The sequence below is a fragment of the Kwoniella newhampshirensis genome, chromosome 7 (genome assembly GCF_039105145.1).
Source record: "Kwoniella newhampshirensis strain CBS 13917 chromosome 7, whole genome shotgun sequence".
Lineage (NCBI taxonomy): Eukaryota > Fungi > Basidiomycota > Tremellomycetes > Tremellales > Cryptococcaceae > Kwoniella > Kwoniella newhampshirensis.
In genome coordinates, this window is record NC_089961.1 from 319,788 (window position 1) to 347,186 (window position 27,399).

The window sequence follows — 27,399 nt, forward strand, 5'->3', positions numbered from 1 at the left end:
CTCCTCCACTCCAGTGCATCATTTGCCACTCTGATGGATAACTCCGTGAATCCCCGCTGTTACTGAACGGAATCAGATTTCCCCCTTGGCTGTTATCCCATTTCCCCCAGCCAAGTTGGACTCGTCCGTTTTTTCCATTCCATTCAATTCCTCTGTTCGAACAACGGGTGGGGTGGATGATCAGGCGCACCCTTTGTTCATCACAATCGCAGTCTCAGCTCTCACGTTCTGCGTATCTCTCCTCAGTGATACGCGCACCCCTTTTATACCTCGTCTCGACACGACCGGCACATACGTCGTCGAAAACATCGACACTCGCAAACCTTATTACTCCGAGTCCAACAAACATCAATAATAACAAGAATACTCTAACAAGGATTGGACGCGTCAACACCAATACCAACTTTGCCGCCAAAATGTCCACCACAACCTCTGAAATGGCGGTCGTCGCACCCAATCTCGAATCCACTCCTATCACCCAAGCTGCTCATGCGCCTCAAGTGGAGGACGAAAGTATGAGCAGTGAGGATGAGATGCCGTTGAAGAAGATCAACGGTGCAGGGGCTGGTCAAAAGAGAGCTGGCGGCGGGGGCTCCAGTAGTAGCAGTGGAGACGATAAGCCTCTGGTGAGAATTGCCATCAACGCACCTTCAAGGGAAGCCCGCCGACTGACGCGAGTGTTTCCTTTGTCTGTGTGCAGAGCAAAAAGCCTAGGGTTTCTAATGGCGGCGCTACCGCTTCAAGGAAAAGGAGGATCATCGCAAGCGATAGCGATGAGAGCGATGCTGGACCGTCAGTAAAGAAAGAGCCTGTGCCCACAGTGAGTGGTGACTGTGTCAAACACTTGCCGCAAACTTCGGTTGACACTTGCGATCGCAGCCAAAGGCCAATGGCGTGTCGAAACCTCGTTCATCAAACGCTAAGAAAGTGACTCCCCCTTCTGACTCGGACCTATCTGAGGACGAGCGACCTCTAGCTAAAAAGAAGGCGACTCCCAATGGGAAAGCTACCCCAAATGGCAACGGTGGCAGCAATGGAAAGGCCAAACCCAAGGCCAAGAAGCCAGTCACTAGCGGATCGGAATCAGAATCGGAATCTTCACCCGAGGAATCATCAGAGGACGAAAAACCTCTCGCTAAGAAGAAGGTTGCGGCCAAACCTAGGAAGAGTGCCGGTTCAGCTGTAGCGACTCCAGCAGCAAAGAAGAAGACCACGATGGTGAAGGCCGAGTCGGACAGTGAGGTTGATGATGTTCCACTTGCAAAAGGAAAGGGCTCGAAGGGAAAGACTAAGGCTGAGGAGAAGAAGCCCGTTGTTAAGAAGGAGAAGAAAGTGAAAGAGTGAGTTACGTTTCTGAGTAAGAGCATAGCCGTTTGAGCAGAGCTGATACGAGGTATCCTGTCAGAGAGGAAGAGGATGAAGACAAGTATAAGTGGTGGGAACAGCAAGAGGCAATGGGTAATGGAGAGGTCAAATGGACGACGTTCGAACATAACGCTGTGCTGTTCCCGCCACCGTATGTACCGTTACCAAAGAGTGTCAAGATGAAATACGACGGTGAGTCTGCGAGGTATCGCAATCAAGCTCAGTGGTCAGCTGACGTTCCAATGATCAGGTGTACCTCTCACCCTACCTCCTGAGTCAGAAGAAGTAGCAGGTTTCTTCGGTGCGATGATCGAGACCGACCACGCTCGAGATGCGAAATTTAGGGAAAATTTCTTCCGGGATTTCAAAGCCGTCCTGGAGCAGTATCCACCCAAGGAGGACGTGAAGGTCAAGAGCTTGGAAAAGTGCGATTTCAAGCCAATGTTTGAGCATTTCGAAAGAGAGAAGGAGAAGAAGAAGGCTATGACTAAAGACGAAAAGAAAGCGTGAGTCGCCGTGCGGTATTGGACAGTGTCCGCCTCCAGGAACCAGCTAGTGTATAGCTGCTGACCTCACTCTCCGTTGGCAGTATAAAGGAAGCAAAAGACGAAATGGAAGCTCCGTATGTCTTTGCGATGGTGGACGGAAGAAAGGAGAAAGTGGGCAACTTCAGAGCGGAACCTCCGGGATTGTTCAGAGGCCGTGGTGAACATCCAAAGAAAGGAACATTGAAGGTGAGCATGCTTGTCATGGTAAGTGACTCTACGAAGGCTGACATTCCCCTCAGCACCGATTACGTCCCGAGGATATCGTGCTGAACATTGGCAAAGATGCCCCCATACCGAAACCTAATATTCCAGGAGAATGGAAGGGAATACAACATGACAACACAGTCACTTGGCTCGCTTACTGGAAGGAGAACGTCAACGGCAATGCCAAATACGTCTTCTTGTCGGCCGGAAGCTCGTGGAAGGGCCAGAGTGACAGGGCTAAATTTGAAAAAGCTCGAGACTTGATCGTGAGTGCTATGAATCCTGTAGATGAGTTGCGGCTGATGTCCCGTACCAGAAACATGTCGATAAGATCAGGAAAGACTACACAGAGGATCTGAAGTCCAAAGTCATGGCGGATCGACAGCGGGCCACCGCGCTGTATTTCATCGATCGACTCGCTCTTCGTGCGGGAAATGAAAAGGGTGAAGACGAAGCAGACACCGTCGGCTGTTGTTCCTTGAGATATGAGCACGTCACACTGTCGCCACCCAACAAGGTCATCTTTGATTTCTTGGGTAAAGACTCGATGAGATTTCACCAAGAGGTCGAAGTGGACCATCAGGTCTTTAAGAACATCAAGTTGTTCAAAGCCGAACCTAAGAAGAAGGGAGATGATCTGTTCGACCGATTGACCGTGAGTTGGAGCTGCAATGGTCGTAGATTCCCTCACTGACCCAATGTCAGACAACCTTGCTCAACAAACACCTCAACGGCATGATGCCAGGACTCACTGCCAAGGTGTTCCGTACCTACAACGCATCTTGGACATTCCAGCAACAATTGAAGAACACGCCTAAGAACGGCACCGTGGCTGAGAAGATCGCTGCATATAACACTGCGAACAGGGATGTGGCCATCTTGTGTAACCATCAAAAGACTGTTAGCAAGGGATTCGAAGCCTCATTCGCCAAGGCTGGTGACAAAGTGAGTAGTGAGGTCGGTTGTAACAGTAGACGTTAATACCAAGGCAGATCCGAGCTTTGAAATATCAACGCATGAAGCTTCGGCTGCAACTCTTCTCCCTTGATCCTAAAATCAAGAAAAAGAAGCCCGAACTCGCGGAGGACGAATCGGATCTGGACGACGAGTTCTTCGAGCGACACGAGAGTGATCTTCTCGAAAGGGCTCTGGACGCAGCGAAGAAGAAGTTTGAGAAGGAAAACATGAAGCTTGAGGAGGAGGGTCAGAAGAAAAAGGGCAAGCCCGACTTGGATGAAAGGCTAAAGGAAATCAAGGCCGAATTCAAGGAGCTGAAAAAGGAGAGGAAGTCGAAGAAGGTTGAGCCCAGAAAGGGAGGTAAGTATAAGCGGACCACAGATCAAGACACCAGGACACTGATATTTTCGTGATATAGCCACCGAAGAGAAACTCTTGGAACAGATCGCGAAGATGGACGAGAGGATCGCGACAGCAAGAGTCCAGCTCGAAGACAGGGATAAGCTGAAGGATGTGGCTCTAGGAACGTCAAAGATCAACTACATTGTAGGTGCAGTGCGACTATAAGGAAAGAAAATCCTCAGCAGCTGATGATTCGACATCGCAGGACCCGAGATTGACTGTTGCCTGGGCGAAGAAGTACGACGTACCGCTTGAGAAGCTGTTCTCGAAGACATTGTGAGTGATGTGTCCCCAAAGTTGTTAGATGACATGATGCTCATTCCCTGTCTCATGTAGACGGGAAAAGTTCCCTTGGGCCGAAGCAGAAGCGGATGCCAAATGGGTGTTTTGAGAAGGGGTAGCATACGGGAGCATTCGAATATATCAGGCATTGCCATCAGACAGAGCAGACTGCATGGGTCTGCGTAAGTAATACAGAGAGTTATAGCATTTTCCGCGAGAAAGCAAGTGTTGTCATTATGCATAGAGAATCATTGCAATGACAATAAATGAATGTAAAATGGCTTGGCTGTGATTCGTTGGAAAAAGTCAAAGAGATAGTCACGATGTCGGCCATCGTCGGCGTTTTCCATTCGGGGGCGATCGGAACCTTCCTATTGGCACTGGCTTTGATTTGCATGGTCACTTTACTTTGCCTCCCATCCACGTCTTTTGTCTTTTGCCTCTCTGATCGACCCTCGCAACACCGCGTCCTCCCGATCTCACCATGTTGTCCATCTCAAGAGCAAGGGCACTCACGCGTCCATCCGCCATCGCCAGATCTGTACAACAGTCAAAGAGGGGTTATGTGGTCGCTTCCCAAACACAACGAGCAAGTGAAGCACCCGTAAGTCATCCTTCGATCGCGGTCTTGCCGCTCTGCACGATTTGCTCGAGGAAGCTTTGCCCCCAAGTCTTCCAATCCACCACTGTTCATTGGGGTTTAGGAGGAGGATGCGACGGGCCTGTCAGAAGGAGTCGATTGTCATGGGCGGCGAACAGAGTAAGAGCTAATTCGCGATCGCTTCGGACAGAATTTTGGTCAGCACAAGGGATACCCTGTTATCGACCATGAGTTCGATGCTGTTGTCGTGTAAGCTACCCGCTTCTACATGGTAGGATCGAAGTGCAAAGCTGACAGTCACTCAATCATCGTAGAGGAGCTGGCGGTGCTGGTCTTCGAGCTGCCTTCGGTCTCGGTAAGTCTACCTCTCGTTACAGGGCACACGAATGCCAGCTATCTCGATCTGCCATCACTCTGTCATCACTAATCTCAACATGAGCTTCATACTGATGACTCGGTGGTTTTGTAGCTGAAGGAGGTCTCAAGACAGCTTGTATCACCAAATTGTTCCCCACGAGAAGTCATACAGTAGCTGCTCAGGGTGGAGTGAACGCTGCTTTGGGAAACATGACAGAGGATGATTGGAGATGGCACATGTGAGTATGGTGCTCCAGGTGGTGTATCAGGATGTCATCTTGATTGAAGACGTGCGGAAGATCTGGTGGTGGCATATTGACAGAGGAGTGGTAGTTAATGAGCTCAATGCTGACTCGATCACCAGGTACGACACCGTCAAGGGTTCCGATTGGTTAGGTGACCAGGATGCTATCCACTACATGTGTAGAGAAGCACCCAACACTGTCGTGGAGGTGAGCCAAGTCCTGTGACCCCGTCGCTCTCATTATATACAGCTGACAGACATCGTTCAGCTCGAACACTTCGGTGTGCCATTCTCTCGAACCAAGGAGGGAAAGATCTATCAACGAGCTTTCGGTGGTCAATCACTGAAATTCGGAAAGGGTGGTCAAGCCTATCGATGTGCCGCCGCCGCCGATCGAACAGGTCACGCTATCCTTCACACCCTCTACGGACAATCCCTCCGACACAACACCAACTTCTTCATCGAATACTTTGCCCTCGACCTTCTCATGCAAGACGGAGAATGTGTCGGTGTCATCGCGCTCAACATGGAGGACGGTACTCTTCACAGATTCAGGAGTCACAAGACCGTTTTGGCCACCGGTGGTTACGGTCGTGCCTACTTCTCGTGTACCAGTGCGCACACCTGTTCAGGTGATGGAAACGCTATGGTTGTCAGGGCTGGATTGCCTTTGCAGGATTTGGAATTTGTCCAATTCCACCCTACCGGTATCTACGGTGCAGGTTGTCTGATCACTGAGGGTGAGTCGGAGCATCAGGCGCTTTCTTTTTGAAGTTCGCCGCTAATCAGCAAATGTACAGGTTCTCGAGGTGAAGGTGGTTACCTCCTCAATTCTCAGGGTGAACGATTCATGGAGCGATATGCCCCTACTGCCAAGGATCTGGCTTCCCGAGACGTCGTGTCCCGATCCATGACCCTCGAGATCCGAGAGGGTCGAGGTGTTGGCCCCGAGAAAGACCACATTTTCTTGCAACTCAGTCACCTTCCCCCTGATATTCTCCACGAGCGACTCCCCGGTATCTCAGAGACTGCCGCTATTTTCGCCGGTGTCGATGTCACCAAGGAGCCCATTCCCGTTCTGCCCACCGTCCACTACAAGTGAGTCGATCCATCTTCAAAAGCGAATCAGGGCTGATAGCTGTCTGTGTTTCTCAGCATGGGTGGTATCCCCACCAAGTACACCGGTGAGGTTCTCACAGTCGACGACCAGGGCAAGGACAAGGTCGTTCCCGGTCTTTACGCTGCTGGTGAAGCCGCCTGTGTTTCTGTCCACGGTGCAAACCGACTCGGTGCCAACTCCCTTCTCGACATTGTCGTTTTCGGACGTGCATGTGCCAATCACATCAGGGAGACTCTGAAGCCCAACACACCTCACGCCCCCATGAAGGATGACTTGGGTAAGGAGAGCATTGCGGAGCTCGACAAGATCAGGAACGCCAGCGGAAAGTTGCCCACTTCTCAGATCAGACTCAACATGCAAAAGACAATGCAAACAGACGCGGCGGTGTTCCGGTTAGTCCATATCTGTGTAGCTGTGTTTGCCAAACGCATACTGACAATACATCTTGCTCACAGAACTCAGGAGAGTTTGGATGAGGGTGTGAAGAAGATGACCGATGTGTACAAATCTTACGACCAAGTCGGCATCAAGGACAGGAGTATGATCTGGAACTCGTGAGTCGCGCGTTGACCGGCACAAGTCATGGGAAACTTTCTGACATCACGGTTCTTGCAGCGACCTTATCGAAACCCTCGAGCTCAGAAACATCATGCAGAACGCCATGCAAACTGTCGTTTCCGCTGCTGCACGAAAGGAGTCTCGAGGTGCTCACGCCCGAGAAGACTTCCCTGATCGAGACGAGTGGGTTTTGTCTCGTTGAGCTAGGAAAAGAAAGATCACTGATGAATCGGATCTGTGTACAGCGACAAATGGATGAAGCACACTCTTTCATTCCAGCGTGATCACACATCACCGGAGGTCGAGCTTCAGTACCGATCAGTCATTGCTCACACTTTGGACGAGGCAGAGTGCAAGCCTGTGCCTCCTTTCAAGAGGTGAGTTCCTCTGACGGGGCAAAGTATGATCAGTAGTCAGAAGACTGACGGGTCGTTCCCCTTGCAGAACTTACTAAGCTGTCTCTCGTGTGCGGTTGATGAGCCTCGCGCGCCACGCAGAAGGAGAAGCAAGGATCACAGTTTTGGGTTGTGTGTCTGCGAGATGGACCGACCAATGTTATCATGGTGTCTGTCATGCATCTTCGATTATATCCAATTGTCTCTTGCATGACCATGCTTTGCAATGTGTCTCGCTTGAGCTGCATGACCACATTCGTTGTCTAAACTTCTCTCCAACGAGAGAGTCTCATCGAGACGCAATCAATGAGGTTGCGAAATTCATTAGATCTCACATACGGGGCACAAGTGAAGCAGTCCGGATTGAACAAGAGTATAACAGGTTGAATCCGCGAAGGGCAACCTGAGTTCACATAGAGGTTTATCGATCATCGTAATCTTTGCTTGGATTGCAGTAGGCTTTCGGGCGCAGGCAATCATGAATGACGACAACTTCCGCCAACCGAATTCCACTGCTCCCATTCTTGTACCTAATTATTTTTCCAGACTCTCGTTCTGGAGAAAGAATATATAAACATACATGCTCCCTCTGTCAATCACTCCAAGAATCCGGAACCTGACCACAAATACCACTCGACCCCTTCCCTTCCTATTGTCCCCTCCCTCTTCCATACCCACCTCTTCCACCACCTCTCGGAGCACCTCTCGACGGACCTCCGAATCCTCCTCGGGAACCACCACGGCCACCCGCACCACCACCGCCTCGTGCACTGAAGCCTCCTCGTCCGCCGGGAGTGAAACCACCTCGACCGCCTCTGCCGGGAGGTCCGCCTCGTCCGCCCCGAGCTGCACCGCGACCACCTCCTCGGGCTCCGCCTCGTTCTGCGAAGAGGGGAAAAAGGGAGGAAGCATAGTCAGCGCTGGGCGGATTTGTGGATGGGGAAGAAGGGGGTGAGATGACTTACTCTCGACTGTGGGTTGAATAGATGACAAGGGACAGGACAGTGAAAGATGTCGGGCATATAGTTGTATAGCGAATCAACGGGGAGGAAAGAGAAGGATGACAACTCGTCAGCAACACAACCCACTTGACTGAGTCCCGCAGCACAGGATCGAGTCACACGAAGCGGCACAATCGCTGGCTCAACCGATCGATATCGCTTGAAAGCACTCACCCTTTCCTCCCGCCGATTTAGGCTTCGGCAAGAACCTTTCTATCGGCAACAACTTCTCTCCAGAGATATACACCTTGTCCTCCTTCTTGAAACTGGTGGCCAACATGCCGGAATCCATCTTGACGGTGAAATAGACCTCGTTGATGGGTCCGAGGATCTCGTCGACCTTGCCGATCTGGGTCTTGTTCTGGAGGTAGATGGGCGCGTTGAAATAGGGGATCTTGGTGGGCGTGACGAGGGAACAGAGCATTTCGGATTCGACGGGGTGGAGGAACGATCCGATCTCTGCGTGTGGGGCAGTGGGTGGGTGGGGACGTCATAAACGTACAACATGCGTTCACACATGGCAATGAAAGGTATGAGACAAGACATTGATGATTCCTGAGTCAGCATATCAATCTCCATGGGATACACGAACATGACCCACCGAGCACACTCTCGGGAGGTCCGAAATCTCTTTGACCAAATCCACCTCGACCACCGCCTCTGCCGCCGCCGCCTGAGTGACCAGAAAGACAAAGATCAGCGTCGTCTCTAAGGTCTTTTCCTTGACTAGTACAGCTCCACTGGATCGCACGACTCACCTCGGAAACCTCCCCGTCCACCACCTCGATCACCACCACCACCTCTTGAAAATCCTCTTCCGCTCATAATGTGAAGTGTGGGATTCTCCAGATCCTTCTATTTTGTCCCACAAGTCCTGCTATGATCTATCGTCCCTTCTCTTGGTCGATATGCGTCGGTCTTGTCGTTGTCGAGATGTGTTCGGAACTGTGGTGTTATTGACAACAAGATGTGATCGCTACTTGCTCGCTGTCAAAAGTCTGAATTGGACAGACAAGAGTGCAAAATCCAGCGAAAGATCGGAAATTTGCGGCGTTATGCTGATGTGCCACGTGGAAGCAGTGCGGGGTAGGATACAGGTGAACGCGGGGTAAACTCAAACTCAACGCTGCTATTCACCAGTGGGTCGTGATGGACGACATCACGATCAGATGTAACGTCTAGCATCTCGTTGTTCACTTGATAACTTCCATCGTCACAACAACATGGGAGGTGAGCTAGCTGGCAGATCAGCTGGAGATGTAAAGGTCCACAGCTTACCTTGAATCACAGTCACGTTTTCAACGCTTTGGTCGAGGCTGTTCGCGAAGAGGGAGACCAAGGTGTTGATTTTGGGTTTGGACAACGCGGGGAAGGTGAGTCTGGGTGGAGATGTTGGAACAGGGGAGCTGATCTGTTACTGCTTGCTTCACCCTTCTTCATTGATCCCTCCACTGTGGTCCGTCTGTACGCACTCACTCGACATGACTGGACTCGGTCTACGCTTCCTGCCTCTCATTTCATCGGCTATGCCGTTCATCCCCCTGTCATACCGCTTTCGTTCCTACTCTGCCCGCTAGTCCACGATCCTCTACCGAATAACGATGGGCTCAGTGGTCGCCTCCGCTCCAACAGTAGGATCGAACCACGAGATTTACGACTACAAAGGCGTCCGATTCGGTCTGATCGATATCGGTGGTCAGACGTCATTGAGATCATCCTGGTCCCAATATTTCCAAGGGACAGAAGCGATCATATTGGTGATTGATTCGAGCGATTCGGCAAGATTGGGAATGGTGAAGGCTGAGTTGATGAAGCTCGTGGCGGATGAGGTGGGTCCCGGCTGGCTCCTCTTGAACATCCTATCTCATTCAGTCCAGTCCCTCTTCTCATTTATCGCATTCGCCCTATGATTACATTCGTCCATTTATATCGAGACCTTTGATCATAAATCTTATAATTTGCACTGTCGGAACTGGCCGCGATGCTGACCATTCTCACGCCCGCAGGAACTCAAAACATCGTTACTACTAGTCCTGGCGAACAAACAGGATCTGCCCGTCGCTCAAGGTCGTCTGACTCCTGCCCAAGTATCAGAAGCGCTCGGATTAACAGATCTGCGCGAGAGAGAATGGCAAATAATGGGATGCAGTGCGTTGACGGGTCTGGGCTTGTTCGAAGGGATGGACTGGTTGGTAGGCAAGCTGGCTGCGCGGTAGGCCATCCTCCAGATCTTGGCGGGACAGATGGCGAATGAGGATTCTTTTGATGGCTCGGATTACATTTATGAGGCGCGACGAGGACACAAGCCTTTTGATGACTTTACGATGATATATACATACTGGTGATTGACTTTTAGTGACCATGCGACATTGTACTTGCATATAATGTTGTAACAGTAGAATGACCGTTTTACCGCCCCTGGGATGACCTAGAAACCGCCACTACCGCTCAAACCCACACCTGTCGCTCCTCTTCCGCCCAGGCCTTGTCCTCTGTTGCTCCAAGAGCCAAACAAAGCTCTCTCTCCTCTCCAAACGGCTTTACCGACTCTGACTACCTCCCTAGCGAAGATCTCACCGAAACCAAGCATCACACCGTTGATGAACGGAAGGACGAGGTTGATACCTACGACAGCGAGGACTCTCGAGAAAGTCAAATGTGAGGGCATGGTGAAGATCGACAAGGTCAACGAAGGTGGTTGAGAAGGTGGCTCTCCTGATCCCCCAGGAGCCGTCTGCTTTTGAGACTTTGAAGGGACGTTGACGAGATCGTCGGAACCGGTTGATTGAGGAGGTGAGATCTGTTCTCCACTTCCTCCGGAAGCCGAGGACGAAGGACCCGAGATTTCTTCCCATGCTTGGGAAGTGGCAGAGTGACGGGAGAGTGTGGTGGACTCGGCAGGGCCAGAAGTAGTACCAACGGGTTTTGCATCCTGCATGACGGGTGGGATTGGGTCCGAAGAGGTGGTTGGGTCGTATGCGGTCTGCAACCGAATGAATTTAGTGATAGCAATAAGCACAAGCAGGACAAGTCCGCTTACAGGTTGGACTGGTTTCTTGTGATGGCCCTCAGGAATAGCTTGACCTCCTGCGATGTCGGCTTCGGTGACACCCCTACCATCCGTGTCGGCAGAAACACCGAAACCTCCCTTTCCAGCGGTAGCTGCTGTACCTTCGGTACTACTACTTCCACTGGTACCGCCCTTGACCATTTCCCAAGCTTCTTTGACCTTCTTCTCCCTCTCGGCGCTTCCGCCTTTGCTGATCGCACCCTTCTTAGGTTTACCCTCCTCGACCTCTTCCAGCTCCCTCTTCAATCTCTCCTGATCCCTCTTCTTCTTCTCCTCATCTGCCTTCTTTTTCTTCTCAGCAGCTGTCTTATCCTTGACAGCCTTCGCTTCGGCCGCTCGTTCCTCTTCGATTCTCTTACGTGTCGCTTCCGCCTTCTCACGAGCGATCGACGATTCCGCATGCCATTCTTCTAGATAGCTCTCGTACGTCTCTTTCCACGTATCCATACCGGGGACATTGTCCGGGATGGCGGTCGCAGCGGGACCGGTGGGGTTCGAAGGGATCTCGTCGGGGACTACATGAGAAGGTTTTGAGGGGGGTGGGGGAATGTTGAATGAGGTTTCGAGGGCGGACTATGTGAGATGACACGTCAGGTCATGTAGTCATCAGCTCAGACGCCTCAGCGAGAAAATTTCGTAGCAAGAATGATGACCAGTGGGTCAGATGACGATCGACGGAAGAGTCCACTCACACCCAAGCTATCTTCGAGGTCGGAGGTCATACCGATAGCGCTCAGTTCCTGTTCAGCTTCAGATCGAGTGTCGGACATGACCAAATGGAATGGAATAAGCTGTCTCGAGTGATGACGACCAAAGCTATCCCAGTCGAGGAGGGTTGTACGGTGAATGAGGTGATCAGAGGTGAAATCTGGAATTGGATTGGGAACGGGATCAAAAGTTGATCGAATGTGATGATCACGGTGCCCCATACTGTCGTCGGAGGTGGAGGAAAGGACAATGAGATGACTATAACATGAGAGTGCATGCATAGCTTTTCTTCGGATCGTTCTAACTTATCTGTTCTTCTTTAAATACATTCACCCAGACGATACAGACCATGCCTACATGTCCCGTATGTGGGCAAGAGCAGAACGCAGATGACACAGCATTCAGTCACCATGTCAATTCCCACTTCGGAGCGCAAGAGGATGCGGGTCCATCAAGACGACCTATCTCGAACAGCTCGAGCGACACTGACGTGGGACTGCGCAATGACAGGTGAGCGACGTCTGATTCTTGTGGATGAGACTTTGACCCCTGACTAGTAGTCTTGGACTTGCAATCACAGTGCTGGACAGCTCGATACATGTCCAGTATGCTCGTTTCCGCTTGCCTTCCTCACTCCTGTCGAATCGTCAACTCACCTAAACTCATGCCTCGACACGACCTCGCAACCCCAGTCACTCAAACGATATGGAACACGATCCTCTCTTGGAAAAGCTGAAGATGATTGCATGTTGGATGATTTGGAAAGCGATTACGATTATGCCAACGTCGAACATCAGGTGAGAGCGGATGATGAATGGGCGGTCGAGGCAGAATGGGATGGTCCTGCTAAGCCTGGTGGGTGGTCGGACTGGGTGGGCAGGAAGGTCGAGAAAGGTGACAAATGGTGGGCTGGCTGGATGCACTCTTCGCCAGTGGTGACGAGCAGACCTAGCTGACGACGTTGTCTGTCTGTCTGATAGGTGGGACCCCATGAATGGCTCGACCAACGCAAGCGACATACCGAGCAACTTTTCTCCTGGTGAGTTCAGCGTCTCTTTTGATACATATTCGCCCAAGAGTAGAGCTGATGATGCCCGCTTCAGGTGTGATGTCCGTTCTTGCCTCAACAGTGCGTACTGCCGCACATCAGGACATCGCCAGACACGCTGTGCTGTGTCGAGACACGGTGCATATCAAGGGAGTTTGGGCATTCGACATGGGTGAGCTGACTACTTTTCGCCCTCCCGTCGTCCACCTCCCCACGTTCCTATGCTAGGTCTCAGTGATGAATTTTCGACCATCTGGGCGGGCGCTTACTATCCCGCAGGGTGGGGATGTGGATATCGCAACGCTCTCATGGCACTTTCTGCCATTCTATCCGTCCCTGCATATCGACCTCTCTTCGCTCGTGAGAACAATGGGGCGGAACCAGGAGTGCGAAGAGTACAGGGCTGGCTGGAAGAGGCATGGAGAGAAGGCTATGATCCAGAGGGCAGAGCACAACTTAAAGGAAAGGTCTTGGGGAGCAGAAAGTGGATAGGACCATCAGGTGATTCAAGCTGAGCTTGCAAAGGCAGAAGTGTTGATCAGACTTCGAGCAGACCTGTATGCTATGTTTACCTACAAAGGCATCCCGTGAGTTCTCAGCTTACCGATTCGGGACTGAAGTCTTGCTCTATAAACTGATGAACCAATGTCGCAGTTGCGAAATCTGTGAGCTCTTACAATATCTCAGTAGTGCCGGGGACATGAATTGACCTAAGGCGGTCACAAAGATGACTTTCCAAAGCCAAAAGACGGCAAATCGAGTGGTAGAACAGCTCATATCGCTCTGCAGCAGTGGGTGAGAGCTTATTTCGTACGTGTTCCCTTCACTCCTGGCTACCTGTGCAACAAATTGATACCATAGCAGTCTGAATCGAAGAGATCTTCGCCAAAGACTTCGGCCTTTGACGTGCTGATGCGGGCAAATACCGACGTTTCCGGAAGAGGAGCAGTGGTCAGGATGACAGATAAATTCCCGTTGATCCTGCAGGTACGATGCACGAATTTCTCATGTGAACTTGGAACTGACTTGTCTTCTTCAAAGCACTCGGGCCACTCACGGACAATTGTCGGGTATGAAGAAAACGCTAGAGGGGAGGTCAATCTCCTTCTCTTTGATCCCGGTCGGTGAGTTCCATTCGCCCGAGAATATACTCAGCTTCCATAAAGAGAGGATTTCCCACCCTCGCTCGAGGCGAAGCTGACATCTTGTCAGTTCGATGCCCAAGGACATTCGTATTGCAGGTCTTTCTGACCTCGGATACCAACGAGCCAAAGTTTCTCAGCCGCTGATCGACACGCCTCCCGTGACAGCTGCACCGACCGCTCCCGGTATACTACGCAAACGATCATCGCAATCGACTCATCAAACCAGGCCATTCTCTCCGCCATTCACCAACGGTCGAGCAGAGATCATAGAGTCTGATCAATTTCAGGTCGAATCATCGGCTGGAGAAGTGGACCACATGAGAGGAGGAACGAGGAAGGACTCTCTTGTACAGAGTGATGAGGAGGTGTCACCTTCAGGATGGGTGAGGAAGAAGACTACAGCTCGAGATAACGAATCGAACACGACGTCGTCACCCGTGAAGACGTTGCACTATTTCAGGGTGAATTTGGGGAATCTGTCGAAACATACACAGTACCAAATATTGGCTTTCACGGGAGGACCAGTGCTTAGTCAACGGGAGAGAGAGAGCAGGAAGGTGGTTAGAAGTACGGTCGTGTGGGCGTAGGGGGCGTTCTGTGATTATTTGGGTAGTGAGAGAGTCACTTGGCCCGTTGAAGGGTAGAATGCATCGGCGTCTATGATTCGAGTCGAAGCGAATGGACATTTGCTGAACACAGTGACGAAATTTTGATGTAATTGTTCCGCCATAGGCGCCCAGACATGAGAATGATGTGCGCTTATCGTTCAACGCCTTCAACGACCAGATGTAGTCATATATACAAAGATGTAACATGCGCTACAAAACAATTTCATCTGTATCCCACAACCTCAACCGCACAATCACCATCTAATCCCGCAACCCTCATCACAAGTCTTCGGCCAATGGAGCTTGAGCGGTCCCACTTCCATACTTTTTGACCGGCTCTTTAGTCGCGTTCTCATCGCCCTGCATGACCAAAAAAGGGCAGTCAGACGAGTTCTCACGAAACAAAGAGGACATGGGCCCACGACAGTGTCCGTGGATTCACTGACCTTGAAATACTGCACTTGTTTGTCCGACATGAGCTTCATCACGGTGTCCGCTTGGAACTTCTTGAACTTGAATCCGAAGCCTAGCATGGCGAAGAGAGCTGATCAGCATCGGTGGATCATCAAGGGAGGGAGGCGTTGACAGAATGGAGAGCTAGGAAGATGTGTGGTTCCTTGGAGGCATGGGAGTGGGAAATGCTTATACTTTGACTCACCTTCATGACTGTAATCTTTCTCATTGGCCTACGAAAAAGCGGTCAGGTACGATACAGGGTGCTGCGAAGCGATGACTCTTGGTAGATCCCCGACTTACCTGATCTTTGTGGTACAGGATCAAGGGGAAATCGCTATCTTTCGTCGCGGGGTCCAGGACGATACTGACCAGAGCGTTGATGGTCGCCTGCTTGGAGATAAGGTGGAACGACCAACGCTGGGAGCAGAGGATATATTAGTGTTGATTTGTTGCCTGAAGATGTGGCGTGGAGAGAGAGAACGATAGCGCAATGAAGATGTTGCACTGAGACAGTGTTGTGATCGGCAATGCTGACAACGCACCTGCTTGTTCTTAAATTGGATCAAGGTATCGTCGTTCTTGGTGATTTCGTATCCCAAGTTTTCGGATTTGGGGAAAAGCTTGGGCAGACCGAACCATTGGCCTGCCATCTTGTATCTGTCTATGGGGGTGGGGCGGGGTATCAGCGAGATGATCTTCCATCACACGCAGGCAATGAATCTCTTCATTGTCCCGATATCTCGAGGCCGGTCTCCTCCAGGTTACAACGTGGTAAAGGCATGAAAGGGTAGAGGGAATCGTTAATTGTGAGGCCTTTCTCTCACTCACCATTCGCATACACAAACTGATCATCATACACACAGGCCGGGGCATATCTCGCCACTCTCTCCACGGTCGGCTGACAGCTATACAGCGCAATCACATCATCGATCAACTTCTGTCGATTAGGCGGTAAGGGGATCGATTTCGATGGGTTCGGCTCCATATCTTCCGTAGGGAGAGTCTGTCGAGGCTCCACAGACTCACCCGTGACGCCTGATGCGGCTTGACGGGTCTCGAGGATGATGGAGGGGATTTCGGAGCTGGTGGACATGTTGTCTTCGCTTTCGGATCGAGGTCTGGAATTGTTAGTCGTCGTGGTGAACAGACGTTGATGTGGTCTCTGGTTCAATTGGGATAAGAGAGAACGATGTTGTGTACGGATCGTCAACGGAGAAGTATTGATATGCTGGATCTGGTGTTGCGAAACGGGTGACGTTGGTTGTTGATGTTGGTTCAGAGATGGTGATGATGCAGTACCGTGAAACAGTGGCGGGGGGAGATGCAGAAAGCTGATCTGTGAACTCGGCAATAGAGGTCGATGAGACGATGGGCCGCTATTTATATGCAAGGTGTTGGAGATGGAGATGGAAGATGCACGAGACGATGACATCAGTCTTGCGTCTTGATTTGACTTTGGGACAACGTGGGGATCGTACGGTAACGAGTGGTGTGGAGAGGGGTAGAGACTGATGACCGATCACCGGTTTGTTTCCAGTATGAAATTATTTGTATACGTCTACTTCGATTTGTGATGAATGCCGAACGAATGATGCTCAGGTGATATCACGGAACCCTGCGAGTGGACGGATGGTGCTGTGCTTGGCTGGGAGGGGGAGACATGAGACCTATTCAAGATCAAGGCATCTTATACCCCTCTCATAGCTCTGGTTTTTTTTTCGCTGGATGGAAAAAATCGACGCAATCACCGAATCGTTATGAGTATCGGCCAAGGAACGATTCGCTTCGCATCGACCGCCGTGCCGAATCGACCCACAATCGCAGCAACAAGAAGTAGTTAATCAGGCATACATGGTCTTTCTATCCGTTCAAATGAAAGATACCGTAAAGACAAGGCAGAGATCGGGGCTGATCCATCTATCGTATCGTAGGAAACGTCATACTCACTACTACTGCGGCTGCTGCTGGGAGTCTTTTTATTCTTGATCTTATCGATCGAGAGGGTAAGCTAAGATCGAAAGATCGAAAAATTATGTTCAGGCACACGTGGTTGGGCGGCTCTTTCGTTCCGGCGGAACTCTTATCTTGTATCGTTCATGTACCTGCTCCGAAACTATGATGATACAAGGGATGGAGTGGACGATACCGTGATGACGCACAAGTCACTCAAGCTGTTCTTATAAACCTCGGTTGTGAATCCTCCTCGGTCGCACACCAATACTACGTGTACATACTCGCCGCCTCTCCGACACCCCTCTTAACCCCTCTGACCTTGCCCATCCCAAACGCGGCGTACGGCTCGTCATCATCTTCCGTCCATCGTGAGCGGCTTTTGCTACTGATCTGAGCTGAAAGGAGAGGAGAGAAGGCCTGAAGAGGTGTGTTGAGTTGCTGATAGGAGAGAGAGGAGAGAGGTAAGGGTAGTGAGAGGGTGGTGATTTGTATAGAGGGTGATGAAGGGTGGGCGGACTGTGAGACTGGTCAGCGTGAAGACTTTTAGAGCTATGGTGAAGCGGAGACAAGATAGCTACACCAGGTGCCGTGATCTGGTCTCGAGATGGAAGCAGGTGGGGGAGAGATCAGAACGGAATCATTCGACACCTACCAACGCTGTCAATGCCGCAGCCAATCCCGTCAAGTAGTTCGGCGCTTCAAACTTGCTTAGTCCGTGTTTCTCCTCGTCGCCCAGAGTCGTCGCCGAGCACAGATATCGTACTGGGGCTGCGTCTCTGAGAGCGCTCGCTCGCTCCGATCTTGAAGGAATGTACATAGACGGGACATAGGAGGTGATGATGGTCCTGTTCAGATCAGACGAAGGACGCGTCAGCGTTGACGAGTAATACAACCACCTTGAGAAAAGCCGCGGGGTCGTTTGGGACGTACCATCTCTTGGCTTTCAGAGTATCGATCAGCTTTTCGGCCAATCCCCAGACTCCTTCATTGCCCAAATCCCCCTCATCCAACCCTACGACCAACAATCCCTGACCACTTTTCAGACCTCTTCCAACAAGTCTCCCATCAACGAGCACCTCCCCGGCCGCCTGTTTATCTCCTAATGACCGTGTGATATACTTCCCGGCCTGCCCTAGGCCCAGTACCAGCTCCTCTAGCTCTGGTTGAGGTTGAGCGGTAGAGAAGTTGATTGTGATTTCGGAAGAGGAAAGATGGATTTTGGGTCGAGAGGTGGAAGATGATGGATACGTTCCTTGGCCTTCTTCGTCGGAACTATCTGACTCGAGCAGATATCGCGGAGGAGGGACAGTCAGTGGTGAGAGGGGATCGTTCATCTTGAGCTCCTCGAACTACTGGCAGATACTCGTGGGCTAGTATCGAATGGACAGTGTGTCCATCAAAAGTTAGGCCTGAAGGTACTGTAGGTAGGGGTTACGAAATCGTCTTTTGACGCGAGTGTGGTGTGGCACCGAATATCGTATCGATGCACGTGGCTCGCGTGCCTTGGACTTGGCATTCGCGCCAGACTCTGGTCAGACTGATAGTTATGCGACCTCACGAATCGTCTAGGATCGATATGTCGAAGGTCGGGATGGGGCACATAATGTTTGGTTGGCCGATGAAGACGGTAGTAGTAGTGATCTGGTGTAGCTTGGGCGACGAGACTGGTCTTATCCCTGATCACTGCCAACCGGCGACCGCGAAAGAGAGGGGCATCGTGGAGATACAACAGTGCTTGCATGACTGTCGGCCGGCTCGAACAGAGAGGGGATGATGATAGAGCATGAGGTGGCTTAAACAACGATAACGGCAGTCATAGGAGGTGGAGACGCCTCTCTCACCTTTCCTGAGTGCTAAGACGTATATATGAGAGGGATATACGTTCTACTTGGGGCTGCCGTGCACACTCCTGCGGGCGGCACCTCCCGTTCTCACACAGTGTTGACGAAGACAAGATGAACATCCCAGCTTCGTTCTATCTCAAGTCAATTTGAAAGACTTCACAGGTGCCAAAGGCAGAGAGTCTGGCGGGCGAAAATGTGATTGTCACAGGTGGTAGCGGGAATTAATGAGATCATTCTGATTCGATTCGTCTCACGAGAGAGCGTGCCGGTTGCTATCATGATCCAGATGCACTGATCTTATGGTCTGACTGCCTGCCTGAGGGAATATCAGTCGTGTCGAGCACTTTGACGCTCGATCTCTTCGGGACCGCCAATCCCCCCTTCCTGTCTCAAATCACCAACGCTTAATTATCCTCCTTCCTCGCAGGTATCGGTCTCCAAACCCTCCTAATTACATCTAGCTTCGCACTCACCCTCAACCCCAATCTTCACCTCTCGAAGCCTGTCCAACGCTACATTCAGCACTCGAGACGATCCTCTCTGAATATCCCAAGGTCAATGTCCAGATGTGGGAATTAGATTTGGGCAGTTTTGATAGCGTCAAGCAGTTCGCCAAGAGGGTCGAGAGGGATCGGAAAGGTAGGGTGGACGTATCGATCAATAACGCTGCGTGAGTCCCATCCTTGTTCAAAGCCCTATCTTTGTTCAGCCTTCTGCCGTGACCAGTCTCCGCACACAGGGTGGCGGTCCTCATTCATGGCTGATTGGGTTTTTTGTGTACACGATACTGGAGCGACTGTCGACCCAGTCATTCCGATTCAGTCTTCCTCGGGGGATTTGGAATGCGGACGATCGAACAGTTTTGGGACGAGGCGGTAGATGAGAGGGAAAGGATCGTACCGGGTTGTGTTATGGGACTGCGTTCCCGTTAGACATGATTACATATACCTGAATTGGTGGGATCCGTGTGCATGACCACGGGATGTCAAGGAGCAATCATGGCTTGTTTGTAACTAGGTGGAAAGAAACGGTGCAAAGTTCCTGCGGTGCAAAGTTCCTGAATTGAGCATAGGCCACGCCCAGGTAGCGCGTAGTAGAGATGCATGATACAGTCCAACAAGCTTGTCGAAAGCATGTACGAATGATGGGGAGATCACGTCCAATGGGCAAGAGCGAACAGGTACGAAATTCGATAACCAACCTATCGAACGGACCAAATTCACATCAGCGCTGTGTTCCCCATCCAATCATCGATATGACCACCAGAACAGACGAGGGACATGAGAAGGGGGGAGGATTTATCGTATCGGACGATAAGGGATCTCAGAATTTTCAGTGTGTTTTGATTATGTATAAATGCCTCGTCGCACCGTATTTCAGATCGCTCAGCAGGGTTGTTGTGTGTTCATCGTCGATCTCTGTTCCTCTCCCCATTCTCCTTTACCCTCCGTTCCTCTCTTTCTACATTCCATGGGACAGAGTATACTGGTAATAAGGAGAGGGGAGTATGACTCACAGATTGACATTGAGTGTCACAGAGATGATAATAAGGTAACGAGTGATGGAAGAAGGAAAACAAGTAGAGTCCAACCAAACACATCATCGATGCTGTCTGATGGAGCTTTCGGGGAGGAAACAGTTTCGACCGGATGGGGATCGGAGAGGTGAACCTCCTGAAAGTTATTGGGTACCCTCATTTATGTGGAAGCGGATAATAACGTAACGTAACGCGCTGCTGCACGGGCCCTTTTTCTTTCTGACACGGTCAGTTCGCACCCTCATCCCACCACTCGACAGGACGCGCTGAATGGGAACAATAGCAACAACGGAGAGAGCGAGTGACGGGTTCACTACTGCGCCGACAACAAGATAGAACATAATCTACACGATCACATCTCCCTCTCGTCTCTTCACCCTCCCTTCGATATCTCCATCGGCAGCGGAGGAGCCGTCTGCTTGTATAACGGTCAAAAGAAACATCCATCACACACATAGAAGAAAAGACACGGAACGACGATAACGAACGAACGGCACGATAACACGCCCCCCCCCCCCTCCTGATACTCAACCGCTGCCTTTGTCAGATCTCGTGGCTACAAGGCACTCTCTCGATCAATCACTCGTGATAGTCCAGAGACGCCGACCGTATCATCCTCCCTTTAACACTTATTGAAAACGACAAGACCTGGAGCTCCAGACATCAACCACCTGGTTCGACTCGCACGTCTGATCCCACACGACACGCGGTGAGGAGGTGAATACTTACCGACACAGCCTCGGTCAACTGTCACTCTACACCCTGCGCCAGTGTCTCGGACTCGGTCGAGCAGAGTGAGAGAAACCACTGCGGAGACAAGCGTAACGCGTCATTGCTTGTTGCTTTCCGGTCCACCTCGTTCGACCGCTCAACCGTCAAAGCTCTACTGCCAGGAGCCAAGGAGCAAGGAAGACCAAAGGACGGAGCAACAAGGGGCTAATCGCAAAACCCCACCCGGTTCCTTTTGGTGTCTCAAGTCATTTGACAACTAGACCTGTCTCACAGGCATCGGAGGATCCTCTGACATCTATCACCATCACAATCAACACTCCCATAGATCATAGATATCGATACTACATGCTTTCAGCTTGATCTGTGCAGCGGTTCACCACCTTCGCATTCGCGATCCCTCGACAAAGCGCCCCTCATCATCAGGAAACAGAGAATGCGTATGATGTCGACGGTCGAATTTCCAACTCCTCAACCGGCCCAACCACCTCCATCATCGCAGTCTTCCTTCCCCACATCGGCGTCATCATCGTCCTCAATAACCGTACAAGAACAACTGGCTAAACCGTCCACTTCAGCTCCTGCAGTCCTTTCACCTCGATTCCCATCGCCCGCCACCGTAAATTCCCATCCTCACCATGTCAATGGTCATTCTCACCCACATCAACATCCTCACTCGTCGCCCGCGACTACCACGGGCCAGACGAAACTTGCGGGAGAAAATCTGCCAAATCTCGGAGATATGGACACCAAGTGCGGTGGGTGTCACAATATCATTGATCAGGAGAGCGGAGGTGTGGTGGTCGCTTTTGGGTAGGTCTCGTTCCTGTCTGATGATTTGCAATTGCAACGAAGGAGAAAAGGATTAGCTGATCGGCATCTCTGGATCAGCTCCTCGTTATGGCATGTCGACTGTTTCAGATGCGCAAAATGCAAAGAGCGCGTCTCAGCGGATACCAATCTGCTTCTTCTGTCCGATGGCAGTCCAGTCTGTGGAAACTGCTCTTATCAAGTATGTCCGCTATCGAACGAATATCAGGAACGGGAGAGGTTTGGCAGCTGACGACGTCCATCATAGTGTTTCGTCTGCAAGCAAGCGATTACCGAAGAGGCGATCATGACTGGTGACGAATCATACCACGCACATTGCTTCACGTGTCGGACATGTAAGAGGAGAATAGAGGAGCTAGTGTTCGCAAAGACGAGCCAGGGTATCTATTGCATGGTAAGCTGATTGGAAGATCCATAGATCCATAGTGCAGCTGATGACTTTCACATACTCCCCAGTCTTGTCACAATGAACGCGTCGCACGAAGTCGAAGACATGCCGAAGCCAAGCGTCAACGTCAGGCTCGTAAAGAAGAGAAAGAACGAGAGAAGCGCGGAATGGATGAGGGAAAGAGACAGGACGAAGACCCTCGACAATCTACAGCGTCGCCTATACCTCCCAGTGGGGCATTCCTCAATTCCACTCCAGCCATGCCATCCTCAGTATCCCTCAATGGCGCTTCACCACTTGGTTCTCCATCTGCGACACCCAACTCTTTCAACTCGGGCAGGTTTCCTGACACTCCCTCGCACAACGCAATAGGTACACCGAATCCCTCAGATGCCTTTGAGGATGCCGAGCGAGATAGTCGTCGTGAATTGAGGAGGGATCTGAGTGTGGACCTACCTCTTGCCCGATCGACTTCGCCTGCAGGCAGGCAGTTGATGGAAGCGGAGAACATGCCACTCCCTGCCTCACCGTCCGATAGTGTCCGGGGCAGTGGACCACATAGCAGATCACTCGATGTTGATCGAAGTCCGCAGAGCAGACCACAACATTCCGTCAGTCCGTCCCTTGTATCATCACAGTCGCTGAGTGCTGCCTCACCTACCCTGTCAACAAGCCCTACGTCTCGATCGCAAAATGTTGGTCTAGGTGTGGGGCCTGTTGCTCTCAACGTGCCAACCAGTAAAGCTGAACGTCGTCGGTCAATCAACCCTGCCATGGCTTTCAACTTGGATGCGCAAAACTCGACTTTCAACGTGGAGCCGCGACTAGCGCCTCTACCGCCCTCACCACTTCGAGCCTCTTTCACAGACCTGCAAGCTGCTCAACAAGCACAGCAGGGACCAGCTTCGCCAACTTTGACCCCTGGTAGTGCAAATACAGCGTTCCCGTTCAGGGATGGTATCGCAACTCAAGGTCAGACACAACAGACTGCAGTGCCCCGCACAAATTCGCCCGATCAGCTTACCAATCACCCCCCTCCGCGAACCAGCTCGTTGCCTGACCAGCTGTCCTCAGGCAGATCTCTCCCACTCACGACTATCGAGGATGAGGACACGCACGCTGGACCTGGACTGGGAAGGGCGGTCGCTGCCTTGCCCGCCAAGCAGCCCTCAGGAAGTCAGTTGTCGGAGAACGCTTTGGTGACTCCGCGGCTGCATGCCCCGGACCTTCCGCACATGTCTTTCTCCCTCTCTGATCCCGACTTTGCGTTGATATTGAACAATATTGATCAGTCTCCAAAGAAAGCTGGACCTTCTGCACAGAAGCCTGTGGCGAGCTCAAGCACTGGTCCTGTCGAAGGAGGCGTGGACGAAGTCAGTGGTCCTTCATCACCAACTTCTCCCCTTGGAGGCACATCCCCATCAATAGCCCGAAGTCCTCAAATGGACATGCTTTCCTCCGCTGTCGAAGTGGAGGCATCATTAAGATCTCCCTCTCGATCACGATTATCGCCAAACAACTCGGCAACAACACCTCAGATGCTGAGAGTGCGTCAACCCTCTGCAGAGAGTACCACTTCGATGATGTCGCGATACGGTGACGGATCCTTCTCATCGATCGTAGAAATCGTGGCAGGGGCGAAGCATCGAGAGGAGGACAATGTGCAAGTGGATGTCAGTGTTCTGAGTGGAATTATAGCAGAAGTGGAGGAGCTGCGAGAAGCGATTGCGGGGCTGAAGAACAAGTACACTGGTGCAAAGGTGATTTTTCGGCGGAATGCCACGAGAGTCTAGCTGACTGTGTGAATGACCAGCGAACGAGCCAACAGTATAGTGAAGGCTTGACCGTCGCAGGGGAGGAATACGACAAAGAGCTGGCTCATCGCCGAGAACTCGAAGCGGAAGTTACACGTCTTCGTGCTCAAGTCCATTCTCAAACAGCCAGACTCAGCGTTATCTCAGGGGACGAAAGGAGACAAGAAAACATGCGCAGGAGGAGTCACGATTTGGCGAACAACCTTTCGGGTCTAGAGAAAGACATCTCGAGACTTAGAGCGCAGAGGGACATGTCTTTGGCAGAGATTGAGGAGCTGGATGCTAGGCGGCAAAGGTAAGCTCGTGCGACCCGATAGAAGGTCAGGAAGCTGACCAATGCGTTGATAGTGGTGATGGTTCTGTTTCCGCCGATGATGGTGCTTCCTCACTCAGCCGATCGTTGACGAACCGACTTGATACAATCAAGGAGCAGTATCGAGAAGAGCTCGAGCCGCTTACCGCCCAACGTGAGGCTCTCCAGAGAGAAATCGCGGAACTCCGGGAGACAAGAGAGCAATTCTTGGAGGAATCTGCAGCATTGGCAGCGAAGAACGAGGAGCTTGCGGAACTCAACGCTCAGCTTTCCAGACAAGCCGAGGTTGTTCAAGAGTCATTGTCCAGACAACGACCTCCTACCATCTTCAGCAAGGGTGGACGTAATCACCCAAGCGGATCGCCCAGCCTCTCGTCGCTCGCTACTTCCGCCACGCTCCAAGAGGTTCCAGAGGAGACTGCTCGCGTGGTGAAGGTTACAAAACCTGAACCCATCGAAGCTGCACCTGCCAGACGATTCAAGTGGTACAAATCCTCCAAAGGTCCAGACATGTCAGGTGTATCTGCATCAATTTCGAAGCCGCTGATTCTTCCTCAAGGCGGAAGCAGGAATGTCGGTTTAGGCGTGATGGGCGCAGGTGGTGTTGGCGGTTTGGGAGGCTTGGGAGTGGCAGGTCTGGGAGCAGGAGCAGGAGGAAATCAAAGACCCGCAACGGAGTTCGGGATGAGGGAACATACCTTCCAACAGTTCTCGACGATGAGGTTGACGAGATGTGAACTGTGTCAAGAGAAGATGTGGGGATTACAAGAAGTCAAATGTACTTGTGAGTGTCGTAGACCGTGCTGTGATCGCCTTGGGTGATCAAATGTCAAGATCGGGTGGAGACTGGTGGAGAGGATCGCTGATCATCATGCCATAGCGTGTGGTATCGTCTGTCACTACAAATGTGCCGAAAAACTTCCCAGGAGCTGCACAGGAAGCCGCGTCGCGAACCACAACGAGGCGTTGGATGGACCGTTGCGTGAGTCAATTTCAGCTATTTTTTATGCACGGGAAGTGCCCAGAGAACAGTATAGCAGGTGTGCATTGAGACTGACGCTGCGCAATCGTTGAAGCTCCCTCAATGTTCGGGCGTGATTTGATCGAGCAAGTCAATGCGGATCGTACCGCTGTGCCGGTCATCGTCACGAAATGTATCAGCGCCGTCGAAGCCGTTGGTGAGTGGGCCGCTCCCCTCGCTTGGTCGCCGATGTCAGAGAAGTAGCTGACAACGTGACGCACCCTTCAGGCATGGAGTATGAGGGTATATATCGAAAGACAGGTGGTTCATCACAGTCCAAGCAGATCACACAGCTGTTCGAAAGAGGGGATTACGACTCGTTCGATCTGGCCGATGTGGATGCGTTCAACGATATCTCAAGCGTGACCTCTGTCCTCAAGACATATTTCAGAAGCTTGCCGAACCCGCTCCTGACACATGCTTTGCATGAGAGTTTCGTGACTGCTGCGAGTGAGTGCCTAGATTTTGGTTCATCCGACCCGACCGACAGTTGCTCTCTCAATATTCGTCGGGACTCGCAAGGCTGACAAGTGTACTCGCGTCAGGTATACGCGATGCGAACAACAAACACTCCGCACTTTGTGCGCTATTGAGAGAACTGCCAAAGGAGCATTACAGCACACTGAAGAGTTTGATGCTGCATCTCAACCGAGTGACAGCAAAGAGCAGTGTCAACCTCATGACTTCGCAGAATCTCGGTGTGGTGTTCGGACGTGAGTGCGGCTCCACTCCACATCACGGCTTGCTGGCTGACAGGCTTCCTCCCCTTCAGCCACCCTCATGAGGTCTGCGGATCCCAATCGCGAGTTTGGTGATATGGCCGGGAAGGCATTGAGCGTTCAGTGGATGGTGGACAATGCGCCGCAGGTCTTTGCGGAGAGGGAGTAGACGGGGTCGTAGACGAAGGCTATTTCTGTTTGTCCTACTCGATCCTCCAAGGGGGGATAAATACCCGAAATCTAGCTTATGCCATACATACAAATTGGATGACCTTGAGCAAGCGAGATACTCGTTCGTTTCCTACGTCTGCTGTTATTTTGTGCATCACTTTGTTTATATGGTCAATTGGACCGGGTGAGAGACAACGAGAGCGTAAGAAGCGTCACTTTGCGTGATTTACTTTGCGAGAGGGTTAAGAACGTAAGACGGATGAAGATATTGCATGACTACTACAGGACAAGATACAGCGGTAAGACCTCACTACATGGTACGTTCTTGACTTTCGGCAAGCAGAAGTGTGGTAATTTGTGAATGCCAAACGTGAGGAATCAAGCAGGGGGATCTTATGGATGATATAGATCCCAGATCCAAATCAGAGTCAAACCGCCAAGCCAGGCTGATTGATCGAGAGTTGTTGTCTCTTCATCTTTCTCATCGATCCCCTGAACGTCTCCCTGTCCCTCGACGATACTGAGTGAATCCCTGAGACAGTAAGTTAGGTGACCCCCTGACCCTAGAACACCATCCCCAAGCTCCGAGCGCGATCGTCCCATTGGAGCCCAGTTCGAGATCCATCACGCTCAAGCCCGGCATGTGACCGGCGTGGACGAGGTGGATATCACGACGAGTAAGAAGGATGCGAATAGGGGGAAGCATAGGAATAATGTAGCTTGATTACCTTCCTGCCAGGGCGGACGAACTTGATCTGAGTGAGGTGGACATCTTCTTCCACTTCATGGCGAACGTCAATGGTGTGTCCTGGAACGATCGACCTTTTCCACGACCAAGATCAAGATTGGGCAACGAGGTAATGAGAAGCCTAGCTGGAAAACCGCATTCAGACGATGATATCAATCTCATATGGTATAGCACAGTCGTCCATGGTAGATGCTGAAGCGCCATCCTTCATTTATGGTGCGTAACACGTAACACGGTGGATCATCATCCTTTGTGTCAATCA

General features: G+C 51.4%; 10 protein-coding genes across 10 annotated transcripts; 5 read left to right on the top strand and 5 right to left on the bottom strand.

Annotated features, from left to right (window-relative positions):
- Nucleotides 1-416: 416 nt before the first annotated feature.
- On the top strand, nt 417-3,867 carry IAR55_003835 (uncharacterized protein; the record flags this gene model as incomplete). Its single annotated transcript, XM_066946941.1, has 13 exons — nt 417-626; nt 701-820; nt 880-1,340; nt 1,406-1,557; nt 1,616-1,871; nt 1,955-2,099; nt 2,153-2,383; nt 2,434-2,772; nt 2,823-3,062; nt 3,110-3,434; nt 3,493-3,620; nt 3,682-3,752; nt 3,813-3,867. The coding sequence occupies 13 exons, from the start codon at nt 417-419 to the stop codon at nt 3,865-3,867; spliced, it is 2,733 nt and encodes a 910-aa protein (XP_066802320.1).
- A 375-nt stretch (nt 3,868-4,242) lies between these two features.
- On the top strand, nt 4,243-7,092 carry IAR55_003836 (succinate dehydrogenase [ubiquinone] flavoprotein subunit 2, mitochondrial; the record flags this gene model as incomplete). The annotated part of the gene is made up of 12 exons (XM_066946942.1): nt 4,243-4,362; nt 4,550-4,608; nt 4,674-4,714; nt 4,829-4,955; nt 5,081-5,168; nt 5,229-5,700; nt 5,761-6,058; nt 6,116-6,472; nt 6,536-6,634; nt 6,696-6,821; nt 6,884-7,015; nt 7,083-7,092. The coding sequence occupies 12 exons, from the start codon at nt 4,243-4,245 to the stop codon at nt 7,090-7,092; spliced, it is 1,929 nt and encodes a 642-aa protein (XP_066802321.1).
- Nucleotides 7,093-7,682: 590 nt separating this feature from the next.
- On the bottom strand, nt 7,683-8,859 carry IAR55_003837 (H/ACA ribonucleoprotein complex subunit 1; the record flags this gene model as incomplete). Its single annotated transcript, XM_066946943.1, has 4 exons — nt 7,683-7,915; nt 8,209-8,493; nt 8,636-8,707; nt 8,793-8,859. The coding sequence occupies 4 exons, from the start codon at nt 8,857-8,859 to the stop codon at nt 7,683-7,685; spliced, it is 657 nt and encodes a 218-aa protein (XP_066802322.1).
- Nucleotides 8,860-9,257: 398 nt separating this feature from the next.
- On the top strand, nt 9,258-10,250 carry IAR55_003838 (uncharacterized protein; the record flags this gene model as incomplete). Its single annotated transcript, XM_066946944.1, has 4 exons — nt 9,258-9,264; nt 9,325-9,407; nt 9,612-9,863; nt 10,041-10,250. 4 exons carry the CDS (start codon nt 9,258-9,260, stop codon nt 10,248-10,250), a joined length of 552 nt encoding a protein of 183 aa, XP_066802323.1.
- A 212-nt stretch (nt 10,251-10,462) lies between these two features.
- Nucleotides 10,463-11,874, bottom strand: IAR55_003839 (uncharacterized protein; the record flags this gene model as incomplete). Its single annotated transcript, XM_066946945.1, has 3 exons — nt 10,463-11,017; nt 11,075-11,677; nt 11,797-11,874. 3 exons carry the CDS (start codon nt 11,872-11,874, stop codon nt 10,463-10,465), a joined length of 1,236 nt encoding a protein of 411 aa, XP_066802324.1.
- A 287-nt stretch (nt 11,875-12,161) lies between these two features.
- Nucleotides 12,162-14,592, top strand: IAR55_003840 (uncharacterized protein; the record flags this gene model as incomplete). The annotated part of the gene is made up of 11 exons (XM_066946946.1): nt 12,162-12,322; nt 12,393-12,716; nt 12,793-12,851; nt 12,916-13,032; nt 13,140-13,361; nt 13,414-13,447; nt 13,515-13,525; nt 13,588-13,670; nt 13,725-13,847; nt 13,902-13,984; nt 14,073-14,592. The coding sequence occupies 11 exons, from the start codon at nt 12,162-12,164 to the stop codon at nt 14,590-14,592; spliced, it is 1,737 nt and encodes a 578-aa protein (XP_066802325.1).
- Nucleotides 14,593-14,892: 300 nt separating this feature from the next.
- On the bottom strand, nt 14,893-16,162 carry IAR55_003841 (uncharacterized protein; the record flags this gene model as incomplete). Its single annotated transcript, XM_066946947.1, has 6 exons — nt 14,893-14,973; nt 15,060-15,139; nt 15,272-15,299; nt 15,370-15,486; nt 15,612-15,730; nt 15,898-16,162. The coding sequence occupies 6 exons, from the start codon at nt 16,160-16,162 to the stop codon at nt 14,893-14,895; spliced, it is 690 nt and encodes a 229-aa protein (XP_066802326.1).
- Nucleotides 16,163-17,289: 1,127 nt separating this feature from the next.
- On the bottom strand, nt 17,290-18,356 carry IAR55_003842 (uncharacterized protein; the record flags this gene model as incomplete). Its single annotated transcript, XM_066946948.1, has 3 exons — nt 17,290-17,538; nt 17,675-17,867; nt 17,953-18,356. The coding sequence occupies 3 exons, from the start codon at nt 18,354-18,356 to the stop codon at nt 17,290-17,292; spliced, it is 846 nt and encodes a 281-aa protein (XP_066802327.1).
- Nucleotides 18,357-19,341: 985 nt separating this feature from the next.
- Nucleotides 19,342-19,620, bottom strand: IAR55_003843 (uncharacterized protein; the record flags this gene model as incomplete). Its single annotated transcript, XM_066946949.1, has 1 exon — nt 19,342-19,620. The coding sequence occupies one exon, from the start codon at nt 19,618-19,620 to the stop codon at nt 19,342-19,344; it is 279 nt and encodes a 92-aa protein (XP_066802328.1).
- Nucleotides 19,621-21,577: 1,957 nt separating this feature from the next.
- Nucleotides 21,578-26,387, top strand: IAR55_003844 (uncharacterized protein; the record flags this gene model as incomplete). The annotated part of the gene is made up of 11 exons (XM_066946950.1): nt 21,578-21,945; nt 22,024-22,144; nt 22,211-22,357; nt 22,420-24,111; nt 24,165-24,460; nt 24,514-25,262; nt 25,359-25,460; nt 25,555-25,656; nt 25,728-25,949; nt 26,045-26,212; nt 26,272-26,387. 11 exons carry the CDS (start codon nt 21,578-21,580, stop codon nt 26,385-26,387), a joined length of 4,083 nt encoding a protein of 1,360 aa, XP_066802329.1.
- Between the last annotated feature and the right edge of the window lie 1,012 nt (nt 26,388-27,399).